A 26,267-nucleotide genomic window follows, 5' to 3' on the forward strand; every position below is an offset into this window, starting at 1 on the left:
AGAATGTTCTACAATCCAAATGATTAAGTGCTCTATCAGAACACTACAGCACATGTTTAAAAATGGTTATCAATCAAGATGTAAATTTTAATAGAAGACATTGAGATTGGCAGAAATTTATTGACTTGGGGAAATTTTAAAGTGGTTAAGCAAAGTAACTGAAGGCAGACTATTAGGATATGAATTTTGTTTTACTTTTCTAGTATTCCAGAATAGCTCACTCTGTTGGTGCCCTTTGGGAATTCTACTTGTTTTACTTGACCAACATAAAAGAAAGTACTTGGAGCTGAGCAAAGATCAGTAATTTTGTTTCATAGGAGAATCTGAGATTTTTTGCAGTTTGATTTAATTCCAGTTTAAAACAAAAAAATAAACACTTAACAGAATTGCTATTCTTACATGTCTGTGTTTAAACTCCCTGACACCAAAGCAGTGCTCTTGAAGATCATTTCAGAGCCCCAGCTCCATCCTGGTGCCAGACAGTGTAGCTGGCTCTACTGGAGCAAGGCCCACATGATTTAGGGGTCTGTGGTGTGCCCTCAGCTTTCCATAGGGCATGTTGCTGGGGAGACAGGAATCTAGAAAACAGGGTTCTATATCAGCCAAACCATTGGAAGGGCTTTGTACATAAGCTGGTGAGAGCCAGGTAGGCTGCTGCTGGCATGTTGGCAGAAGGTTATTTGCACAATAACTAATTTTTAGGAAGTTCAAAGAACATAACTTGAAAGGAATCCGCCAAAAAAAGAAAACAGAGACATTTTATTTTGAGTCCAATGCATTATGTCTGCTGCAGAACAATGCTATTTTTGGTGTTAAACTCTTCCATGTAATGTAGCAGGGATTAAGCAGTTATTCAAGAAGGTGCCACATTTCATTTATATTTTGCTGGTTCAAATTTAGCTGTCTTTTTTTAAAGTTGTTTGCCAGCAGGTACCATTTTTGTGCCTGCTTGTACAGTGAGACTTACTGGAGACTGGTTTTCCAGAGCAATTGCCCTATTTCCAAAATTTCCTGCATAATTTTTGGTAATTGGCAGGCAGAGATCCATGACCTTATACTACAATGAACAACTGTTTTGTACCCATTACCTTTATCTGCAGCTTTTCATCATCTTGAAGATTAAATTGTATTCATAAAAGTATCTGTGGAATGGGCAAGTGATGTGATATTTCATGGGAATGTATCCCCACGGGTGAATATTTATGTATCAAATTCATACATCTTGTGACCTTATGTTATGAATAACATGTTGACCTTATTCATATAAATAAATAGCATGACATTTCTTTACTGTGATGATTTATAATCGATATACATTTTAATAAATTTTCATCTGTTTAGTTGATGTTATGAGGACAAATGTAATCCAAGTCTAAATAACAGACAAGTTTTGGAATCCTTGAAAGTTCCTTTTTAAAATGCACCAGAAAGTTTTTATGTCTTCTAATTTCACCTTGAATTTTATGACTTGTCATAAGATACAACATAAAGTATTTTTACTGAACATTGAATCTGATGTATTTGAATACTTAATTCATAAAACATTATTTTGATTTCCTATGAATATGCTAAGCTCAGCAAAATGTGGTGTTACTCATTAGAAAGCTGAGTTTTATAGGATGTCTGGTTGGTATGTGAGGTAACTTATATTGCTACTTAGGTTTACATTTAATAAACCTTAGCTAGGAAAATTGTTTAAATTTCAAAGAAAAGATAATAAATAAAATGAGGGCATCGAATATTAATGTGAACTGTGCCTTTATTTTGTTAAAGCATTCAAAGTTAAATAGTGGTGGTCTGTTAACAATCTAGGGCTATTTGGCAAGTCTCTAAACTTACTCAATAATCAAAACATAAAAGGACAATGGAAACTTTTCACAATAAAAGAAAAAGGAGTTGAGTACAGAAACCAAACAAATTATTCTCTGCTTTTTCTTGGTAAGGAGGTGAACTTTATAGGAAGGGCAGCAAGCTCTGAGTTAGGGTTGCCTTTTCCTGCCTTTGTTATAAATTACATCTGTCTGTGAAGAATCCTCTCCAGTTACTTCGTGGTTCATGGCTACGGGGGAGGTGTGCGTGTCTATCTGGAATGGGGCAGAGAGAGACAGATTGTGGGGGAGCCTTTTCATTTTACTGGTTTGTTTTTCACTTAGGAAATGGCAATTCTAAGCATTAATTTGCCTTGCTTACTAAATATACAGATGGATAAAATTCCTAAGAATCCAGCTGTGTAAATAGAATATTAACAAAACAACTGTTTTCTTCAGCATTTGTGTTATTTGTTCTTTGTAGCTTGCTAGACTTTTGGAAGACTTCAACACCGTTTAGGTTCAGTGTAATCATTCAAAATGTTTTTATTAGGGCTTAAATGAGGAAAACATTTGGCAAAGGGATGGAGTTTATCCAAAGCATAATGTTTGATTCTTTCATGAGAGTCTAAATACACTGCAACAATATTGTAAGGCACCAGAAATATGGGAATAAGCTGCCAAATGGTACTGGAAGGAGAGCCATACACATACTCGGGTGTAGTGTGCTCTCCATGTCCTCCTTCCCCTGCAGCTGGTGTGCACCCAAAGAGATCAGGCTGAGGTAGCCCAGGTGTGACAGTGCAGGGACTTGGTTCTGGCCCCTTTCTCTCCTGTCTGCAGTTTCCTTCACCGTTTGATCCCAAGGCAGGAGTCGTTTGCAGGCTGCTAGCGAAAGAGCAGGGTGGGAAATTCTGTCCTTCCAATCCCTTCTTCAGTGTGGGCTGATGGCCAGCTCCCAGCAGCTCCAGTTCACTGAACCTCACTGTCTCCTTTTCTGGTTTGGGAAGTAGGTTCCCATCTGTCACTTCCATCAGCCTTAGCTAGCCTTGTGCTTCCTGTGTCTCCCACAAATCCACTGCATTTCTGTGGAAGCTGAGATTTCATTATGTGTTTCCAGCACTCAGAAAAACAACATCGAATAGGTAGACTATACTGTATCTCCTCAGGGCAGGCTTGGAAACACAGCAGCTGCAGCCTTTTGGTGTTCTTCAGGGTCAAGACTACTATCTAAAGTATTTTATGGTTTGGCTTCCCACGTGCACTGTTGAAAATTTGGTAGTGACCTCATCCTGCATCTCTTCTTGGCCAACTTAAAGCAAAGAGAGTATAATTGTTTATACTTAATGTTTGCTTTTTCCTACTTGTTAGAGTAGGCAGACTCTTTGGCTGACCTTAAGATGCTTATGTGGTCAGTGTTCACCTTTTTTTTTTTAGGCTGATTTCATCCTCAGATTTTGTCCTCTGACTGCAAAGCCTATGTCAGAGCCTGTGTAGGTTCTGCAGAGTTACGTTGGTGCTGTGTCCAGGATAAAACCCAAACAAATACAGATGTTTTTGGCTGGAATACCTCAAGTTTCTGCTCTCTCACTTTATGACAAGTGGTTCCTTCTGACCTTTTTGGTTGGTTCTACAAGAATCCAACAATATTGTAAATACATATTGCAGAAAATATTGTCACCACTCCCACAGAACAGGACATTTTGCATGAATTACCTGCTAATATGCTTATGACTACTTTCTTAGTATTAGAATTCATGTGCTTGGTGTGTTGTTTCTGTTCTATTCAAATAACACTAGGCAAGGAAAAATATCTCCTGTGCAGTTGCACTGTCATTTATTTTGACTGTGCATATCAAATTTGGCTTGTGAACACAATCTAAGGAAATGGCATAGATTGTAAGTGATAAAGATGAATGTTGCATGCTTCATTTATAGGAAGACCATCCAAATATGGTCTCAGAGTTGTGAGAACATCCTGTGCTTGAGAAGTCTTGAATTTTGCATTGATCAAGGCTGTGGACAAGTTTCAGGCATTAACAGGCTGGAATTCAGGTCTGTCTCTGGATCTACTGGATGTTGTGTGTTGTGAAAAGATTGCAATTCATTGCAACCAATGCATGTAGTATTCTTGTATAATAAAATGGGAGAGTGCTAGGGATGTTCCTTAGAGATTATTCTACTTTGAATATCTGCTTTACATTCTCTCAGCGTTTTTCTTAGCATTCATTTTGTATTCATGGTGCCCATTTATCATTTTTGTCTCTGTCTGTTATACATTTAGGATCTTAATGATTTTCTTTTGTTCTAAGAAAGATACTGTGCCAGCTTTTTGTATTCCTCAGGAATTAGGATGTAGTTGAAGACTTACATTTGCAGAAACATTAAATTACCTGTAATGGTCATATTCCAATGAAGTATTGAAAAGTTTTACTCTCATTTAGGCTTGTCACAATAGACTATTTTCAATTTTTAGCGTTGCTGTTGTCCTGGCAGGTCTAGGTTAAAAGAAAGTGAGGGCGAGAGCCTAAGCTGGTGACTTTTTGGGGAGGGTGGGGGCGGGGAACGAGGATTGGCTTTTTCTGTGTGGCTTCTTTTTGTTTTTCCATTTATTTTTTTAAATAATCCTACCATTGGTCCACTGTGATGCCCTCCGGTGGAATTTCAAAAAATGTCATTATGTTTCTGTCGATTTTGAGAATGACCCCTTGAGTCTATTGATACTGCATGCATGCTGGTGTGGAACTGTGCACTGAACCATTCATTTCTGTTTAATAATCATGTTTTGTTTGAGAAATCAAGGAATTGTCAAGGTGGAAGTAAGGAGCCAAATGTTACTTGTTTTGCCATGACACAGATTTTATCTTTTGTCGCTCCTCTTTGCTTGCAAATAGAGCTCTCTGAATTACTGAACGTAAAATTAATATCCTTTTCTTTGCAGCCCTGACACAGCCAAAAACAATAGGAGAAGTTAAAGACAGGATTTCAGTCTTATCTCTGTGTTTCTGAACTACTGCTGGTTTGTCTTCAGTTCCTACTCTTGTTATTCATACTGGTTTTATTGCAGTATGTTTAATTGTCTCTTTGTTCTGATCAATCCTCAGTTAAATGGGTAAGTAATAAAAGAAAGAGGGTACATAATCAAATTACCAGGAGTAATTGGTCAGTCCAAGCATTACTGGAACTTTATAGTGAGCAGAAAGAACATGGCTTTGGTATCAGAGTCAAAAAGGCCAAGCCTTTAAAACTGACAACACAAATACATTGGCACATCTTTGTGAATTTAAATTACAAATTATTGTGCATAATCAGAATCAGAGCAACTGGAAAATCATACAGCATGGATAGACTTTATTAATTTTGGATACAAATGACAGACATTAGACAAGCTTAGAAATCTGACAGACTAGGAGAATCTTAATATTTGACAAGTGTAAGATAAAATGAGAATTTGTCTCCTGGATTGCTGGATTTTTTTCTTTCTTTCATAGTAGTGGGAACATTACACAAACTAATAAGCAGCAAACCATATGCATTAGAATAAAATGTAGAAGTCTGTGGTAAGGAAGCTTATTTAGGGAACAGGAAAGTTTAAAGGTTGTACATTAAATGGTCAGCAGGACATGGTGTATTACACAGGGGACTGGATTCCTCTGGGAATTGGGACTTAAGCCTTAAAGTTTTTCAGAGCTTAATTGCCATTTTAACACATTTACAGCTTTGCAGACCATAATGTGAGTTGGTTTCGTTTCATTTTGTAGTGAACCAATACAATTAAAAAGACAAATCTCCTTTCTTCCTTAGCATTTATCTGTTAGCATACTAGCAATTTTATTAGCAAAATAAATTTCTTAATCAGATAGGTACCAATAACTCTAACCTACACAGACACATAGAATTTGATTTTTTTTACATTTTCATTTTCTCCTTCTACCAAATCAATTGGAGAAGAATGGACAAAGACTAAAGAAAAGGTAGCATGACTTAACAAACTAAACCCTGCTTTGTGGAATTCCGTTGTGTAAAAGGTCATTTTTGTAGATTTGTGCTGCTTGCAGGGTTCTGCCTGTCAAATCCAGTAAGATCAGTATGGTGGGGAAAAATTAGAGGTGCTCATGAAGAGTACACTAAACTCGACCAATGCTACAATAAACAGTGGTGTTCCAGCGGGGCATTGTAGCTTTATTTTTACCTGGCGGTCAGGTTGACTCTGTCAACTACTTCCCAGTTAAGACCCAATTTACTCAGGCTGCATAAGATCTTCACTGTGACACTAATGTTCTGTGGAACTCTGTCTTCAGGGAACAGTAATTTCTACTCATCAAGAACATCTTGAATTTGAAAATTAAAGAATTTGGGATGGAGACTTTTAGACAAATTTATCATGGGATAATGCTTGAGAGGGCTTGTAATGTCTGCCCTTCTGTCACCATTGTCAGGTATAAGTTGTGAGTGAGCAGCTAAGATTTACTGTTCCATTCATGTGTCCTCAATCCACTGTGCCCCAAGTAAATTTAGGGGAACTACTAGGATTGTATCTAAAATAAACACTGCATTACCATGATGTGTAATGTCGGCAAAATTTGGCCTCAAACTGAAAACTATTACATTAGAAATGTTCTCTGTAAAATGGAAACATCCCATATTTACAGCTGTAGAAAATACTGCTACATAATTTCTACTGCTAATACTGTAGAAAATAGTAGCTTTGTAATGTGTGGGTGTATGTGTGTCTGTATAAGTAGAGTAGAAAGTGCTGTAGTGGTTCATCTTGTGGGTCATTCCCAAATAAGACTCATTTGAAAACATTTTAACTAATTGTGCTTTGTATTTTCTGTAGCAAATTAGGGAGCCTAGTTAGTTTTCAGCATTAAGAGGAGGTTGCTGCAGTATTTCTGCAATATAACAGGAATTATATTTGTTAATGTACTTTGGGAGCATTTAAATTCTAATCACGCAGACGAAAGGAAATTTCAAGTGATGGCAAGTAAATTTAAATTACACAACAGTAAAGACTTTCATACCTTTGAAAATATTTCAGCACTGCCTTTTTTTTTCCGCTTGCTTTGATTATCCATGATCACAGCAGCAGAATTCTATTGCTGTTGCCATAATTTCTAAAGCATAACTGTGCTGACATGAAATATGTATATATAGGTACATTTGCCAACTTGTTTTAATTTTGTCATTGGCTTTCCACCTCATGTATTGAGAGGGGCTGCTGATCAGTGCAGTGGCTGAAGGAGAAAGCAGAATTGTTGCAGGAGAAAATGAAGATAAGCAGGCAACATTTGCAGAAAAAGTAGGCATTTTGACTGTGGTTTCATACTGAAGAAAATAAGATTTCCATCCCATAAAACCTGTCTCTGTGACCCCTGGGAGCCCTCGGTGTGCCAGCCAGCATTTGCTGGCCATGCAGGTGTGAGTGGCTCGCAAGCACTGTGTAAGGCAGGATCTTTATGCCACATAAAATTGTGAGCTTTGCCCTTGTTGAGAAATCCTCTGGATCAGGTCTCACAAGCTATGTATGTCCAGTAATCTAATGGATATAGCTTGGTTTCTCCTGCAAGCTGGGTCTTGGCTAAGGTAGAAAAATGCAATACAAGATATGTAGTGATTGTGGAAGGGAGGACAATTCTTTCCAAGGAAGCATTTTCTTACCCTTCTCCAGCTCAATGTCCTCTTCCCATGAGACTTTCCACCTCTTCAGCAGCACCTGCTTATTGTAAAAAAGAGAGGAAAGAACTAAGCACCACTGTGACCAAAAATAGAATTCCCCAATTTTTTTTTTTATTGCTGTGTTTAACCTCTGCTCTTTTAATCATATGCACAGCAGGAAAAAGGGGATGTGCTCTAGCAACTTGTCAGCTATGAAGCAGTGCAAATTTTTAGCTAGAAATCATGCTATCAGTTGGAAGTAAACAATAAGTCTGCATATATTTAATTATTTAATAGATTTTGAGTTATGCTATTCTTTTAATTATATTAATCAAGCAGGCTCCAACACTGCGAGCCTTAGGGCTTGAAGTGCAATTTCAGTGCTCTGTAATAAATTTGCCGAACTTTGGAAAAAGATGAAATGGCTTAATATTAAACATTTGCTTAATTTAAATTTTACTAAGCCATGCACTTTATAATTCATATTCTTTCAGTGCAATGTACAGCCCCAGCAGAACGACCGTAATAGTAGTTGTGAGTAAGCGTTCCTTTTGCACACAGGTTTTGCTTATGAACTTGATGAATAAAGGCCTGGCTATCGAGGGAATGGTAAAGATCTACAGAGCTTTGCACTTCGAGGTCATTGGTTCAAGAGCACATCATTGAAGACAGAAAGCTAACATCCCACTGCTGCTTCATAACCTACATTAAATGGGTTCGTGGTGTCTGTGGAGACAAGGAAAGGGAACAACCAGTTCAATAACAAGAAAAGGGGTAGGACTAATGCATGGGTCCAAAGAAGAGGAGGAATCGGGAGATACCCAGTGTACTCCTGTCTTCCCCTGCATGCAGTCCTGAGGGCTTTACTCTTCCCTCAGTCTGGAAAGGTTGTAGCCACCCTCCTTGGGCTCATTTGATGTCATAAGCTTAATTGAGTTGAGCTGGGTAAATACTTCGGTCGAAAAAGATCCGAGGAAAATGCAGGTAGAAGATGGTTTGATGATGAAGTAATAGTGAACCTTGTTTGGTGCTGCACAACAGGCTTTTTGAAGGGAGCTGCCACACTGATATCCTGGCCACTGGTCATTACCTCAGGCATATAAATCACAGGCAGAGAACAGTTGGCCATGGTGTCTTCGTGACTGCCTTCCAAGTGAGTAATTACAGCCTGCCAATGGTAATTCCCCAGAAAAGTTAATCGCATGAGGTGCTCCCTCTTTTGATCAGTTGTGCAGTGTGATTGTTGCTTAAGGCTCATTTAAAGAAGTAGTTGCTTTTCAGTGATGTGATGCCTTTATGTGAGACCTTTATGAACATTAGGTGTGTTTAGAGGAAGGAGTTTGTGGAACATGGCAGTGATTTTTTTATTAGCCATTTCATATTTAGTTGTCAAAATGAAGTAAATTGCTTCTGCCTGCTCTAAAAAGTGCATTATTCTTCCTGCAGCTTTTTCCCTTCCTTTGGTCTTGTTGTCATTGTTTGCTTTGAAATCTGGGCTGAGACTGGACTCAGAATGCCTTTACTTAATGTATACGTGGGGCTTAGTGGAAGAAATTATTTCAGCCATTACAAAAGAGCCCTGTGACTTCTCCTCTGTGATAGCTTTATTTAGGAACACAGATGAAAGGGGGGAAAAAACCCCAAAAAACTTCACCTAAGTAGTTCCTTTATTAATAAGCTCCCTTTCGAACATTTTGTGAGTAAGAAGGAAAATAAGGTGAGAAAAACCAGAGAAGGAGAAACTCAGCCCCCTAGACAAATGAGTTTCCAGAAAAAAAAAAATACAGAGATATGCAACCCCTGGCTTGGTTTGGTTTGTTTCTTTTGCCCTTTAGCCCTTGTTACTTGTATAACATAAAGTTTTTATACCTTTGGAAGAGGCTTTAGTCACAGGTTTTTTATAGTTTTAATATGAGTATACATTGAAAATGCTTAGTAATATTTTACATTTAATGTGGGGTTTTCTTTTTATTCTCAACACTTCACTGAAGCAGAAAGCATTTTTGGAAGAACGCTTACCCATCTGAGCCACTGAATTAGTCTAATGTAGCAGTTGTTAATTGATAGGTTGTTTCACTTAATTGTAATGTGGAAAAGCCAGTGGAAGATTTTGCAATGGAATTTTATGAATGAAAGTGTGGTTTACTTTTAAATAAGTATGCAGTGCTCAATGAAATGATCTCTAGAATTTTGTGAACGTTTTATTCAATAACCTCAGTCCATGTTTGTTTTTATGGGGAAAGTGAAGTTCCAACTCTGTCTTTTTTTAATTTAAAATGTCAAAAGCTTATGTATAAAAAATACTTTTCAACCTCTAGGTATTCGTGCATTGCAAGAGTATTATTTCTTTGCATAAAGAATTCTATCTAAATGCACATAATAACTTTTTTTTTTAAAGTAGCCTAGGGGGAAAACATGCACAGGATATGTCAGTTCTTTCCTGAAAGAAAACAAGATAATTAATCCCTCACTTTGCACCTTGTTTATTTTGCGTCCAAACTTGAATACAAAACTTTTTTGACACAAAAAGCAATTAGGTTTTAAAATTGTTGTAATCTCTGTTAGAAAATTATACAGACTTGAAGTGATTAAAAAAAAAAAAGAATTCTTCAATCTCAAGCTATGGCAACCTGTGGTGTTTAGTTGGAGGATTTTTAGGGTTTAAAAGAAAAACAATGGAACTTTTATATTTCAAAATATTAGGGCATCAGCTTTATTGGAAAAAGCTGAAATTGTTCAAATTACCTCAGTAAAACAATTTGGACTACGATTCCCGGAATGCTCATGAAGCTGACATGTCTACATGTTCTCAAAAAGTCATAATCCATCATTCTGATGCTAGATCGATGGATTATGACTTTCTGATGTCAGATCTCTGAATTAAGGCTTTTTTGAGTACAGCCTGCTATCCAATTATTGCCCCTATTCATATATTATAAATCATTATTCCTTCACCAGGTAGTCAGCAGTTTCTATTTCCTGAAGTTTCAGAGCCTTCTTTTTTTAGCCATAGTGGCGCTCCCATTGAGCAATCAAAAATGGAGAGTGCTGACCTGAAAAATAAAGCTTCTATCACAGCAAATTGTTGAGGGAACAACAGTCATTTCTAATTCTTCCAGTTTCTGTTGAAATAAAGGGTATTAGATTAGACTGAAACAAATCTCATCCCCTTCCTGCACAAACAAGCAATATAATAAATTAGTACAAAAGTTGTTGGCATGCCTTGACTTCATTTTTAAGTGCTCACGCCTGAGTTTCTTAAAACCGATGCTTTCTTCTGAGAAGTTGACCTTTTTTTATGTGAAGACAGATCAGCTTCTGATTTAAAGCTGAAGTTTGCCAGCATGCTACCTTAAGTGACTGTGTCTATTAGGTTCTGTTAAACTGAAGTTCCTTTGAATGAATTATTTATAGAGTAATAAACTTTCCTCTAATGCAATGGAATATATGATAAAAATAAAAAATGCTTTACTGTAACCAGTTTAGGTGTCAAATCAAAACACATCTACAAAAACTTTATTAAAAGATATTCAGAAAAAAAAGAGGAGTTGTTTTAGGACCTATCATGCATCCAGAGAAGTCATTAGATGAAATGTAATCATGCTGTGTTGGAGAGTTATCTCAACAGATTTTTCAAGCTAGGGGAATTTAGGTCTAGTCCGTGTGGATGGAAAAAATCAATAGTATGATCTTGTTGGTTTTTATTTCATTTTGCTGTACTGATATTCTTCATTAAGATGCAGTTTTCACAGTAGATGGCTGTGCATAAAATATGCCCAGTCAGTACATCGCTAGTGGAGTAGTTGTCAAAAAGGACGGTAATCAATGAAAAGGAGCATGGTGTAACGAGTGGGGTAGAGGTCATCTTTTTAACTGTTTGTTCTAGTCCTGTGTCTGTTGTGAGAGAGCTGTTGTAGTGGTGCCTTGTGCCTCAGTTTCTGCTTTGGGTGGCCACATGGACTCTAAAGTCTGTGTCCCAAGGACTGTTTCTGTGGCACTCTCCTGAAAAACAGGTTTATGTATCTTGTGTTACCCCTGTTGCTTTTCAGTCAAGGATGTTATCAGAAACCATATGAGAGAGTTAACAGGCCTTTTGCATGTCCTGCCATTAAGCAGTGGGGAGGGGCAGTTTGTAATATTTTAATATAAGGAAAGACATTGTCTTGGCATATTCATCTCATTCCTTATTGTTTATTTCAGGCGTTCAGGTCATTAATGGCACCCTTGCTCTTCCTTTTCCTGTTACCTCTTTTACATTTTCAAATTTGGCCACCAAGACTTCCAGGGTGCTGCAGAGCACTAGAATGAGGTGGTTTGTTGTGAGAACAGAACTAGTTGTTCTGTGAATGCCTCTGCAGAAAACATGATTTCAAGGACAAGTGCCAGCGCAGGGATGGAACTGGGGCGAAGCTCCAAAGCCTTCCTTGTTTCAGATAGCCCGGTTCTGCTGGTGGGGAGTCGAGTGAAGCTCCTTCTGCCACCCACGGAAGTCGGCTCCAACCCATTTTCAAATTTCCTGTAAACTGCAGATGCCCACTAGATGGAGACACAATATTTTATACATTAGTGGCTATACAGATGGTAATCAAACCCACCAGCTGCTGCCTGCGCATTCCGGGCACCTCGCCAATTTACTGGCAGTATGTTGACTGGGAAGCAGACAGTGACACACTTTGATCGAAAAGCTTGTATGATGATTTTTTTTTTGTTGTAATATTATTGTTTTTTTAAAAAATGATAAAAGAGATCAAGATGTGTATCTTGATCAAAGGGTACTGCTGTCTGCTTTCCCATCAGCAACTTCTAATTTATAGAAATCAGATTGCTTGGAAAGCAATCAGCAAAGGTTTGAGGTCTTTCTTGTTCTCACTGCCAAGACATGCTGACAAGTGAGAAAATTAAAATCAGAGAAGGTAGGGAGAGAACTAGTAAAACACTGGTTGAAATATAATTATTTAAAGTTCATTATTTTAATAATTTTAGGGCTGTTAAAAAATCCAGTTAAAGTGCTCAATTTGGCTTTTGCTTGTATTATAAGAACGCCTTAAGGTCTTTCTCTGATGGAGGATGTTGCTTTGAGACTAATTTACCATGGAGAGAGAAATATATCTATTACTTGTTGTCACAGAAAAATAACCTGTCTCTGGTTCTGGGGCCAAGTTTTTCAAAGGTACCTCCTATCAGCTCTATTTCTTCCACATGGAGCTGTGCATCTAGTATAATTTGTTAGGGTGAATACATGATATAATGGACACCTGCAAAGAACTCTTAAACCAGACAGTCCTATAAATGTGAAGATACTTTGTGCAGAGGGACTTTACTGAAAATTTGTCTATCACACTTGGTAAGGTCTTTTCTCTTTAGGGTCTCTAGTTGAGTCATTTTTGTTTTCAGCTCATGGTATTGACTCCAAAAACCTTGGGTTTTTTAATTTTATTTTTCAGTCCTTCCAGGCTTAAACAACAATTAGAAGTTGCATATATATATGTGTGTGTCTGTGTATGGACTGTTTTTCAGTGCATAGGTCAATATTTCTGGCTGACATAAAAGCACAAACCCAGTGACAGATGTGAGAATTGCTTCACATTCAGCCAGTTTTTAAAACGAAAATGGAGAATCACATGATAGAAGGACCTGGGATATGTGACATTTTGTCTAGATGGAGCAAGGGGCTATTGGAGGGGAAGAGCTTGATGTAGGTAAGGAAGTGAATAGGCCCACCTCGAGGAGTCTTCAGTGTGATCTTTGATCTGCTCTCCGGGTTACACTCAGCCTTACTGCCTCTCCTCCGCCCATGAGAAGTGGTTGCTGCTTCCCATCGCCCTTGCTCTTTCCTTCCACAGCACCAAATGAAGTCCTGTGCCCTCATCCAGCCTGCCTTTCTCTCTGTTGCCAGCTGAGCTTCCCAGCCATTAATGATTTTCCTATCTTCTCCACGTCTCTGCTTGGCAATGCAGACACATTGGATGTTCCTGCTGAGTGCTTTCTTTAAGGGTTAGATCAAAATACAGCAGCTTCAGAGTAGGTGATGTCAGGTTTCTGGGTATGGCTCTGTGTTCTTAAGAGAAGATGCTGCCATTGGGTGTTTGCTCCCTCTAGGTATTTATGACATTGCAATTTAGGAAAGCTGCCAAGGAAAAGGTGCTGCTGAAAGGAATAAATAAAACCCTTTGGCATCATTGCTTCATTTTTTTCCCATCGAAAGCCAACACATTGTCTTTATCTCATCAGGCAAACTGTGTGCAAACTTTGTGATCACATGTTCTTTGCCTATTTTTATAGAACAGAGTTTCTCAGAAGGACAAAGCACAAGGGGAGGAGAGGAAAGGCTGCAGTGTACAACTCAATGCAGTACCCTTTAGCTTCACTTATTCTATGGGTGACTCAAGATTTTCACTCCAAAGTTGGAAGTGTTTGCTCTCTATTCTGAGTTGTGATAGAATTCTGTATGATTGTGGAAATCTTTGATTTTTGTTGGTTCTGTTACTTTTCTGTCTGGTAATTTTCTAGAAGATGTAGTTAACATAATTTATAAGGGATAAGGAGTTAAGAGACTGTTTGTAGTTAACATAATTTATAAGGGATAAGGAGTTAAGAGACTGTTGTTTGTTTGTTTGTTTAATTGGAAGAAATTATTCAGTAGAGATGTTTGTTTCTTCTCATGCATTGTTTAAACAAATTCTAAAAATCCACATTGGATTATACGATTTGTCATGAGCTTCCTAACAAGTCAAAGCAGAATGAGATTTATGCTCTTTCTCAGCAGAAACCATTTCATGCCCCAACAGAAATGGAAATGACTGTTCTCAGAAACCTTCCAAGTCGAAGTGGGAGGAGATAATCTGTAAGGAGATGTTACCTTCTCAAAAACAACCTCACATCATCCAAGGTGTGGTTGGCTTTGGCAGTTTACCAAGGGGAAGCTTTACTAGATTTCAAATCACCCACCTAGCCAAGCTGTGCTGAGGCAAGGCTTTGTTTAACTCCTGCATTCACCAGACCAACCCTGCCTTTACGCACAGCTGCATTTTTTATCTAACGTGAAGGACAGGATTATAAAGGAGAGTTAAAACAAACACAGGCACTCAAGCTGAGATGCAGCATTAACAGATTTATGAACACGTACATAATGAGAGGAGCCTCTTTACAATGGGGCACCAAATCCAAGTGTCACGTAAAGAAGGGGTGGTTTCTTGTGACTAACAGGCTATGGTTAGAACTCTGCAGATTCAAGTTATATAGAAATGGAGTTGTAAAGAACTACTGATATCTTAGACTTATGTGGGGGTTTTGTGTGTGCTGATCAAATATTCTGGTGTTAAAATAGACTAGTTTCACATAGAGAGGTGACTGAAAACTGTAACTCTGAAATTTCAGAGAAGAACTGGCTTGCTTCTGCATTCCCAAATTGGGAAATGTATGCTAATGGCTTAATTTTTATGATAAAAACATGAAAAATAAGTCCCTAAAATAGTGTTGAATCAATTTTCTGATAAAGCAAATTTGTTTTCCCATTTGTGATTAAAATGACCTACAGTAAGATTTTTTTTTTTAACTAGGTGTTAATTAAAAATATGGAAATGGATTTTAAAAACCTTGTAGTTCACAGTGGAAGAATTACCATAACTGATCTGTTCTCAGAACCATGCCTGTTCTGAGATGTTTTTAAGATGTCTACGTTACTGGTTGTTTTTCTGCATGTTTGTTTCCAAAGCAAAATGTGATTCCAATAAAAACAGTAATTGAATTTACAGTCCACAGGACAAATTGTTGTTTTAACAGAAACTTACACACTCAGGCAAAGACCTTACGTTTTAGGTCTAATAACAAAAAACATAAGATCCCCCTTTTTATGTGGCTATATATTCTGGAAAGTTTTCTAATGTGGCATTTTTAAAAAAAAAATCTATATTGTATTTTTTAAATTGTGTGAGCAGTTTTTTCCCCCTCTTAGCTCTGGATCAATATTCCTTAGGTTGCGTTGGTTTGGGGTTTTTTTAATGCAACCTTTTAAATGTTAGTGCAGCTATTTTCTGTAGCATCAGCTGGGGGTGAATCAATACAGACAAGCCTATCCACATCTAATGCACCTAATGACTGAGAGGAGTTTGGAGAGAGCTTGTTCCCCTGGTGTTTGGTGCTGAGACAATGTGCAGAGCACGGGGCAGTTGTGTGAGGGGCTTGGCCATGACCAGTCTTGTGGAGGAAAGGCTGATTTCGGAGGAAGTGGGTAGGAAGGGAAGCCTGTCCAAGAGCAGTGGCAGGCAAAGGCAGGAGGTGGGACCTCTTTCCAGCATCAGGCAATGACTGCACTTTACTGTATCAACAGCAAAATACTATTTTTCTTCTGTCAGATTTTCTCAGCAGGAGCCCCCAGGCTCTTCTCAAACCCTTTTTGTTCTAAAAGGTGGGGGGTTAAGGTTTCCTAGGTTTTTGGAATCTTCTTGTTGCCTTTCTTTCCTGTACATGGCACTCCTGTTTAGGTAAAACCTGAAGTCTCTGCTTGCTGAGCTGAGAGAAATCTGGTGGGGCTCAGCTCCAGGGGCACAGGCTGCTCTGAACTGGTGTGTACAGAGCATGAGACACACTGGAAATTCACACTGTGCTGGAAACAGGCATGTCTACATTAGCAGGCTTTTTTTGGAAGTCTTAGGGCTGACCTAAAGCCTTGTGGAACAGTAAGAGTTGGTGAGATACTGCTGCATCTCAGAGGTAACACCTGGAAAAAACAGTCCAGGATACTGCCAACAGCTGTCTGACTCTTCCTCTACACACAGGGGTGCAGGAGGAACACGTGGTGCTGGTAATCATCTCTGAGTTCCTACAGTGACCATTTGAATATAAAAGGGAATATTTCATATTTCTCAGCACCAGGCAAACCAGGGACCCTGAGTGAGGAAGACAGCTTTCCTAGGTTCCCCTAGGGAGGAGAAGGAGAGGGAGCAGGCTGTGCTTGCTGCAGTCCAGGGCAGGTACATTAAGGAATTTTTAGGTTCTTAATTCATCTTAGTTGCTCTGACTGTCTCTCAGGAGAGGCAATCATCTTTGCACTTCCTGCAAGGAGGGGTTTAGGGGGTTGACAGAGCCCCTAAAGCAGGTGTGATGAATACCAGCCCCCTAAGCAATTTAATTCTTATAGGCCATTTTGTTGCCAAAGGCGCATGATCTCATGCAAATTGGTTTTCTGAGAGTATGGAATTGCAGCAAGTATTTATAAAATGTTTGAAGCCTGGTCCCAGAAAGAGGTACCAAGATGCACCTGGCCAAATGTGGTTTCACGTTTTCATCATAACGTTTTCAGCATTCATATTGGATCTTTACTGATTAAATAATGTGGGAAAAGAGATGCACAAAAAAGAGGTATAAAGCTCCAACCTGATAAAAGTGGATGCCACCAAAACATCAGACTGCCTATTGTTCATTGGGTTCAACAGAACTTACTTTTATGGTTTTCAGATGTGATCACATGAATAATAAAAAGGGCCTTCATTTTTTAAAAACATTTGTAGCTCTAGATAGGTGGTTACTGTGGGAAAGGTGCTTGTCCGGTTTTTATTGTTTTTTAAATGACTTTAGATCCCTGTTGATTATGACTGTACAGCCAGAATAGGAGCTGGCTTCTCTTTGCTTGTTTGATGGGTGCCCTTGAAGTGGAAAGTGGGGGGTTGGTACTTTGAAGAGTCCAGACATGCAAGACTTGCACTTTCAAGAACGAAAAAAAAAAATCCTTCAGCCCTCCTGAAAATATGTAGGTACTATTTTTAAAAGGGTTACATTAACCTCGAGCATTTAAAATGATGAGACATATCCCAAAAAATCATGAGTTGCTTAAAAATAATTGTTTGGTTCCTTTTCCTTGCAGTCTAGTTTTTGAGCTTTCAAGATTTATGTTTTCAATCTTTTCTCTGCAACCATAAGAGCTAACTTTATTTTTAAATGAAAGCTGAGATTCTCTTGTAATCCCATAACTCTAGGAGATTTGGCAATGCTAAATACAATGCGAATTTAGAGTGACCATTCCAAGGTGAATAATTTAGTGATGTGTCCTCAGCATTAAAGCCAACTGGGGATATTTTTTTCTATGTCTTTCATTTTGTCTTTCTAAATAATCTGCAAATTGGCAGCAATAATTGGAAGCTTGGTAAAAGCAGTAGAAGAAAACTACAGCCTAGTAAAATCAGAGGGGTTTATTGGGGGTTTTTTTCCTGGTATGTTAGGATAGATAGATTCTTACAGAATCTAGGTATTAAGGACATTCTGCATTAAGATATCTCTAGAGAGGAAGGCTTTGGTTTTTTTTGTAGAAGCACCCTTTTCTACTCACTCAAGCATTAAAATTGGCAGCAGTTCCTGGAGTAGCAAGAAAATCCTGGTTGTTGTCCTCGTACAGTTACTGAAAACAGTAAGAGGATATGTAAAAGCTTTAACTCCAGGGAAAAATATTTATAACTGTGACATTGTGTTTCCTTACAGTAATTTATGGGCAAAATGTAGGAAAGGAGGAACACAAGCTATAAATAATATTTCTTATGTAAACATAATGGCAGTAGCAAATTCTTTTTATTTAAAAATTAATATTGATGTTCATTAATATAAATTACCACATTTCAGATGACTCTGATGTCCTTGAGGCCAGATGTCACTGACTGATTTACAGCTTCCTGGGGGGAGGAGGAGATCCTGTTTTGTCAATGTAGGCACCAAATTGCTTCAAATAGCTATTTTAGACTAGATTAATTACTAATGTATTGTCAACAAAGTCGATTCACATCGCAGCTCAGAAACATGGAAAATTCTCTTTAGAACATATTGGCTTGGATTTTGAAATGCAGGAAAAAGAGCATAAAGCCTACCTTTGACTCACTGAACTTCTGTCTCTTTAGGAGTAGTGGCTTGAAAACTCCTGCCCAGGAACACACACACAGAATTTCCATGTGCATCATTACCAACTGGGGAACATCCTTCAGAGGCAGAGTTTTAGGCCATCATTGATCTTAATTCTGCTTTTAATATTAATACAAATCCACGTAGCGAGGGTGTGCAGGAGGAAGCTCTGCCACCTCAGTCACACCGCAGAGATCAGATATCTGGATTAAGTTTTTGAGTGCTTCGTAAAATCCTTCGGTCCTTTGGACCTCATGTATTAAATTGCTGCAAAAGAGGATGGCAGATGTATTTGTAGAGCTATCAGCAGCCTCCCAGGAGCCTCCTGTGGGAACGCTGGTGGGCGATGCCTCCGCAGGCAGGTGGGGTGCATTTGTTGTGTTTGCATACGCTGGCAGGTTAAAGGAGAGGGATAAAAAAAAGCAGGCGGGTTTGAGTCAGTGCATCTCTGTCCATTAGGTATTCATTCAAATTCAGCCACATGAAATACAGGCAGCCAACAAACCATCTCTTGTAAATGCCTTTTATTCTAGCAGCTGAATTCAGCACATTTGTAGGTGTGTGGCCAGGCATGCTTAGCATGAATAGCAAACTGATGTAAATCCTGTATTACAGAGTTTGTTTGATAGCAAATCTCACATATATGTGAGGGAAATCTGTGCAGGCCTCTGGTAGCATAAGGTCCCATGGCATACAAGTACAAACTACACAGGCGATATGAATATAGAGAAAAATGCACAAAGAACTCCCTTCTTGAAACTCATCTGCCATTCATATAAATCAAACCCAAATCCATTGAAAGGCTTTGAAAGATGTTACAAGGCTTTAGAAATGGTCCATGTTGAATGTGGGATCTTTTATCCAATCCTTATAAATAATTATTTTCCTGTGTTTGGTAAGATTAGCTACAGAGAATTTATGTTAAGACTGTGTGGAAAGGAGTACAGAATTTCAGATAATATCAAGCTGAAAAGGTGGTTTTAAAATGTTTCTGTGATACAAAAGCCTTCTACCAAAGAGGCAAATGTATCACCCCCTCAGTCTTTTATCTCATTTATGAAATAAGTAAACATAAACTTTGAATTCTCATTTTCAGCAAGTACGTTAGTAAATCCAAACTGACCTTGACCTTAGCTTTGCTAATTTCCAAACTCTGATATTTATTCCTGGAGTAGATTGTTTCCCTTCATACCACATACATAAATACTGCAAACCTTTCCAATGCCTTGAATTAGAGTGTAAGTAAATAGCTGGTTTTAATCTACATAATATTTTGAGAGCAGACGTTCTGTGCTATGACTATTAAGATATACCCAGCAGCCATTTCTATAATACTAAAACCTCTTATATATATTATTAAATGTAATGCTATCAGCCAGGGCTTGTTTTATGCCACAGAAGCTTAAATAATAAAATACAGCGTGGATAAAATCTGCAATAATAGTAACTTAAGCAAAATTAATTTAAGTAACAGATAACATCTGGGGGAAAATGTAATGGTATATTGGTAAGTTATGCAAAGCAAATTTTATAACAACTACCACATCTGTGGAACTCATCTATTAGAACGCTTTACCAATCTTCTTTCCTGCCATTATTCTGTTTTAGAAATTTCCCTGTGTACTATTTTACTGTCTTTTCTCTGCCTATGTTTGTAAAAAGGCAATTTTCTACCTCTCAACAACAAGAAAAGAGTGTGAGTTTATGTACAGAACAATACAGCGCTTTTTATACAAACCTGTCTTTATGCACACTTGTACCAGAAAAAGTTCCGGAGTGGGATTCCAGACAGGCCCAGGGCTGTCCTCTGAGAGCAGTGTCTGCACCAGCTGCAGTTCTCAGCTGGGCGGGTGCCACTGGGCTGGGAAAGTGGTGCTGACCCATCAGTCCCACATCAACCTGTGCTGACTTCTCCCAGCCAGGTGCCCTCCTGGCAGCCCCCCTCACCTTGGAACTGGTAAGAACAGTGCACCTAATTGTCCCTCCAGTCTCTTTCAGAGCAGCTGACACTGATATGCCAGCTACATTTGTGCAACTGCCTCACAATTTCGTTATGTTTGAATTCCCGTGGACCCGCTGGACCGCAATGTGCAGGAAAATATTGCCAATTAATTTTAAGGCATTATCATCTTGCCAAACTCTTTCTCACATTTCAATAGTTATATTGATTCAAGAGGACACTTTGAGTGATACATCTTTGTCATAGTGAATAATGCTCACACAATGACAAATCTTCAGGAATTAAAAAAAGGAGGATGAAGTTTTTAATGTAGGTCAGTGGGAGTAATTCACCATAAATTTACTCAGACTTCAGAAACTAGCAACATTTTTCTAAAGCCACTGTAACTGTATAAAACTTACTCTGTCTCCTTCTCTGTTTTTAAATAGATTTTACTACAGAGCCATTGGTGCTATTAAACATGAGGTTTTGTTCAAAGGAAACACAAAGACTTAATTGTATTTTTTAAAGGAAAGTATTGCATCAGAAGGATTCATTTAAATACGTTTGTTGGCTTCGGGCTCTCACCACAATTCATTCGTTCTCATTTTCCCCTGGACTTGTTAAGGACACAGTGTATAGGAAGGAGCAATGCAGAATGGCATTTTTAGGTCACTATATTTTGGCTGTAAACTGTAGTCCTGCTCATAAACTTGTTATTACTAAACAAAATGCTTCATATTCTACATTGAAGTTTCACAGTCTTTAAAAAAAACTTTTGGCTGAATGTTGGGACTACTATTATTAAAGAGACTAGTTCTGCTGTAATTTAGTTATTTCTTAATGATCCAAGGGTTATTATTAGACATGGAACAGATGAGTAAAGAATGGCTTTCTGTAAAAAGACGCAGTGAAGTAAAAATATTATTCAGAAAAACAGAACCTCTGACAATCTTATCCATGACACAAAAATGTATTTGATCAGCTTGGAATTGATTCTAAAAACATGGTCTATCTTTTTAACATTATTTTGCTTTTTTAAAATTTGGACTGGAGACAATAAATGGAATAATGATTTAATCTAAATAAAAATATATTTTGAGTGAATAGGTAACTAACTAAGCAAAAAATATTATTTTAAGGAAGCAGAAAGTAATTTTGAATTCTCATTAGCTTCAGCTAATACTTTTAATAAGAAAATATAAGGTAAGAAATCAGAGAAAATGGAAATAGTTGCTAAATTTAAAATGCCCTAGTTTTTTTAAAAATTAGAATTTGAAAACAAAGTGTCTTTATTTTTGAAAGAAATACAATTTAGGCCAGTTTTTTCATTTTGATACAAAGCCAGAACTTTCTGACTCTTTCTTTTGTGAGTATGCAGGTACTGACAAAGTGCTAAAAATTTGAGTTACAAGTGATAGAGGAAAATGCTTTTATAAATCTATTCTTCTCCTCAGTTATAATCTGCAAATCTTTCTGTCAGCCTTTTAGGATCTTATAAACATGGGCTAATACTGTCTACCTGCTTTACTGAGCTCACACATGGCAGGGAGCCTTGGAGGTAGTGACAGAGTTCAAACAGAAGTTCTGAAAAGCTTTTAGGACTACAAAAGAGATTTTTATTGTAATGAGGTGGCTAGGTCTAACTTTTTATTTTCAGCTGTTGCTATCACTTCTGCAGATGTATAGAATCTTTACTATTTTCAGCATGTTTTACTGTAGGAAATAACGAAATGACCCAAATATCAACTTAGCTACAATTTCAAAAGTATGAGGAAATTAATTTATGGGAGCTGCAATTACCCTGATGTGAATTAATGTAGTTTACTTACACCATCCAAGCAAAATCCTGTTTGTAATCGCTGACTCAGAACTGGAACATCTGCCTCATATTCTCGATGGGTACTTCCCCTGTAGAGGCCCCAGACACACCATTTCAGTGCTGTAGCCTGCTCCTTGCTTGTTCACAAATGCCTTTTTTCGCCCTATTTGGCACATATGTTCTCTGTCATCCATTTTTTTAAAGTAGGACACAAAACCTTGTCCCTTTAGAGGACACAGAGCTGCCTTCTGCATCACTTCTGAGAACCTGAGCATGGACTCGCTGCTTCATCCAGCTGCTCCGAGGGGGAAAAGCCCTGCCCTTGTCAGAGCATTCCTGGAGCTGCAGGTCACACACCGGCAGAACAGCAGTGAGGTTCCCATGGTCACAGCAAAGGAACAAGAAGAAGCAGCAAAACTTGGACCGTTAGCAACTCTTAAATGCTAGATACACGTTAAAATATTTTTCTTAGAACCTTATTTGATTTAGTGTCACTGCAACTTCACTCCAACTGACTCCTTTGGTACAGCCCTGCAATTCTGAACTGCAGCAAGGTCCCTGTTCAGAAGTGACAAATTTGCACTGGGAAGGCAGAATGTTACCTGAGCACTGTGTTCTCTAAACGTAATTATCCACATGAGTAAGAAGCTGTAGTGTTATGAAATTATGAAAATCATCTGTTCTTTCCAAGTATTATAAAGAGGGCCCCTTGAGAGGCAACTAGAAATTAAAGCTGATCTATAATCATTTTCAGAATGCTTTCCAGCTCTGAGCACCTGGATAGTAATAGAAAAGGTACTGTTTTTTGTTGTTTGCCAGCCATTTCATTTCCATTTAAAAAAATCTGCAAGAAACCTCTGAGAAATAATTAAACATGAATTACTTTCTTCTTTTTTCTTTTTTTTTCTGTTTAATACTACCAGGATGAGATTGAACTTGACCAACCTGCAGTTTCCCCCTCAGCTTCAGCAAGAGAATTTCAGGTATAGTTTTGTTCCTTTTAATTAATGTTGGGGTTTTTTTTAAGCTATTTTTCTATGAATTTCCATTGGATCCCAGTCACTGGTGAAATTTATTCTCTAGAACATAGCATGCATTCTCTTCTAAGATTGAATGAAATTACTTTTAATGCATTAATCAGCGGAGGAAATTTATTTGAGTGAGCCCCTCTGGGCTCTCGCCCTGTGTGAGGATGTGTCTGCCTGGCCTGGGCACTGTGAGACAGCCATGATGGTCTCTGTCAAGGCAGCACTTCCCAAAAGCAGCTCTGTTTTTGGGAAAAAACAGTCCTGTTTCAGCAGGACTGTTACCTGTCCTTGTGCTGGTGCTCTTGGGTCTCGTAGAGGGCAGGAGGATGTTCTAGCTCTACACCTGTGGCTAACACTACAACCTGTGGCTGGTTGCTGCTAGGGGTCTGACCAGGGGGGTTACCTGCAAGAGCCCTGTCCAGAGGCAGCATCTTCCGAGGCAGATGCTGTGGCTGAAGATGAGAAGTCTGCAGGATGTGAAATCCCAAATGAAATTACTGGCAACCTTGAGGTACTATTACTAGAAAGCTATTCACTAATTCTGTCTATGGTTAATTAGCTAGCTCAGTCTTAATGAATATAAACTGTATTTGTGCTAAAGCTGGCAAAAAGCACATCCATATGCTGTAAAAATGTGAATTAGCTTCTATAAATAACTCCTAGTTTAGTCAGCTTACATATGATAAGATAAAAAATACTCAGTAATATGACAACATATATCTTCAGCCTTACGATGTGTCAAAAACAGGGGCCAAATCCTGCTCTCAGGGATGTCAGTGGTAAAATTCCTTCTCAGGGATTCAGGACCAGCTTCTGTGCTGGAGTATATGCAATGTGTGCTTAATATAAATTGTTAGATGCATCTATGTCACACGTCCTTCAATTTGTGTAAGAAATGACTCATTTATGCCAATTTTAGGCTTTGTCTGGTAGGTGTGTGACTACACAAGAGCTGCCTCAGTGGAACAGATCAGCTGTCAGTATGTGATCTACAGACGCTGAGAGGTCCATGATTTCTTTCTGTGAGGTTCATGGAAGGGAAGGAAGCTACTGTCTCTGGAATTAATAGGAAATGGTTGAAAGCAAACCTGCTAGAAGGGAGTTGCACCAAAGAACTGCTGGGATTTGGCAACATGCAGGTGGCATTAGGCACTTTGAACTTCAGATACAGCACATTAGACACTATTGATGAAGCAGCAGCTTAATAGATACCTAATATTATCTGAAAATAGTGTGGTATTGATAAGTTGCTTTACCTGGACTATGCATCAGTGGGGAATATGAATTAGGATAATGATGCCATCATTAGATCTACCTACTGGAGTTCATATTCCATTTCAAAATGTCTGTAGAAATCGGAGGGAATCTCTGGCCTATGTTACTTTACTCTTGTCTCTACCAATAGAAAAGAGTCAATTCCTAGTTTTCACTTGACCTTGATGCCATTAATATCAGTGCTAAGAGGCTTTTTCTTTACAAAACTGCACAGATGAGAAAAATGCTTTTTTTTTTTTTCTTCTTTTGCAACTCTGGTTGTATAAAAAGGAAATAATTTCCCCTCAGGTTTTAATTCTTTCACTAGTGTATCATTTTCACCCATTTTCTCAGTTTCTTGACCTCTGAAGTAATCTTATAATTAGATTTTTACCTGATTCATGATCAAAGTCATACCATTTTTTGTTATGTGTGAAATATGATTTCACAATCTGCATTATGTCTTAACATATGCATTAACAAGGCAGCTGTTGCTCTAACTGAGTCTTGAAAATAACTTTTCATCTGATGTCACAGTGCTGACACTCAGTGGTCTTAGCAGCAGCCATAGTGAAGTGTGGTGGCAGATGATTTTCACTGGAGGTAGGACCAGAGACAGAGGCATGTGAAAACTGGAGAAGAAAAGGCATCTGGAGTGGCTGGGTGTACTAGTTTGAAAACAAACCAGTGGGAGGCACCAAGTCAGAATAACAATTTAATGGAAATTAAAGAAAAGGGGAAAAAAGGTAAAAGAAAACACTGTCAAACTGACAGAGTCAAGGTACAACCTGACACCCTGTTAGGCAGGGTGGTGGTAGCAGCCTGGTAGAATGGTGGCTGCAGTCCTCTGAAGCAGTGATCCTGTAGTAAAACAGTCTGCTCTTCCTCAGAAAGTCCAATGGTGGCTGTGTGGCTCCTGTCCTCTGGAAATCCAGTGGGAAGCCAGTGTCTCTGGTGTTCAGTCTCAGATTATATCCACGATGGGATGCTTGGTTCCTCCCTCTGGGTGGAGCATCTCACAATGGGGTGATGAGTCATGAGGCCAAGTGTTGATTAGGTTCATTAACAGAAGATAGTCCGGAGGGAGTTATCTCTGAGTCATGTGGCAGGACAATGATGGGCCATTAACAGAAAGATAGTCGGGGGGGAGGAGGCAAGGAAACACTGCCCCACCTGATTTCAACAGCTGATGGGGATGGTAATAGAATACACTGCAACCCAGGACACTGGGAGAGGATTAGCCCAGAGGATCAGTGTTCCAGCAACCAAGAACACACATCATGTAAAGGGATGAAGACATATTTGTTGACACTTGGATTGAATAAGATGAAGGCTGTCTCCAAAGATACAAAGTTGAGAGAGAAATTCCAGCCTTTTGGTTCTAATCTGAGCTACTGAGAACTTTGAAAACATTTTAGCTGTGGTTGCCCACTGATAGATTGCAGAATGGCACTAGCAGGGATTTCTAGGACTGGCAAGCCACAAAGTTCCTAAAACATCGAGTTACTGCAAACACTTCTGGGACAAATCCATTTGCTTTATCAAAATTCCATTAAGAATGCAACTCTGAGTTTTGGAACAGCTTATGTAGAGTCTGTAAAAGACCTGTGAGCCTGTCCAAGTTGTTTGAACAAAACTTTATGACTCTTAGTAATGCTGTCATTGTACTACTTCCATTTCTCTTTTATTTTTGCAGTAATCAATGCTGGTACTAATAAATATGCATAAATTACCCATAAAACGCCAGTGTTTGTGGCCCTTTTTCCAGTGATCCCACATTTCCAAATGCCATGGAATCAGAGATTGCTATGCATTATCACTGCCAAAGATTGCATTAGAATATGTCACAACCCCTGTACCTTCCCCACAAATGT

General features: G+C 38.5%; 1 protein-coding gene across 12 annotated transcripts in view; it reads left to right on the forward strand.

Moving 5' to 3' along the window:
• Positions 1 to 26,267, forward strand: part of CABCOCO1 (ciliary associated calcium binding coiled-coil 1) — a 273,645-nt gene that overhangs the window by 202,439 nt on the left and 44,939 nt on the right. For 11 of the 12 annotated variants that reach the window (XM_032115957.1, XM_032115958.1, XM_032115949.1 and 8 more), the window contains 2 exons: positions 23,035 to 23,094; positions 23,522 to 23,650. In XM_032115957.1, coding sequence (XP_031971848.1) covers positions 23,035 to 23,094; positions 23,522 to 23,650 — 189 coding nt within the window. The remainder of the gene's footprint in view (positions 1 to 23,034; positions 23,095 to 23,521; positions 23,651 to 26,267) is intronic. The other variant, XM_032115961.1, reaches the window with a different exon arrangement.

Source organism: Corvus moneduloides, chromosome 8, assembly GCF_009650955.1.
Source record: "Corvus moneduloides isolate bCorMon1 chromosome 8, bCorMon1.pri, whole genome shotgun sequence".
NCBI lineage: Eukaryota > Metazoa > Chordata > Aves > Passeriformes > Corvidae > Corvus > Corvus moneduloides.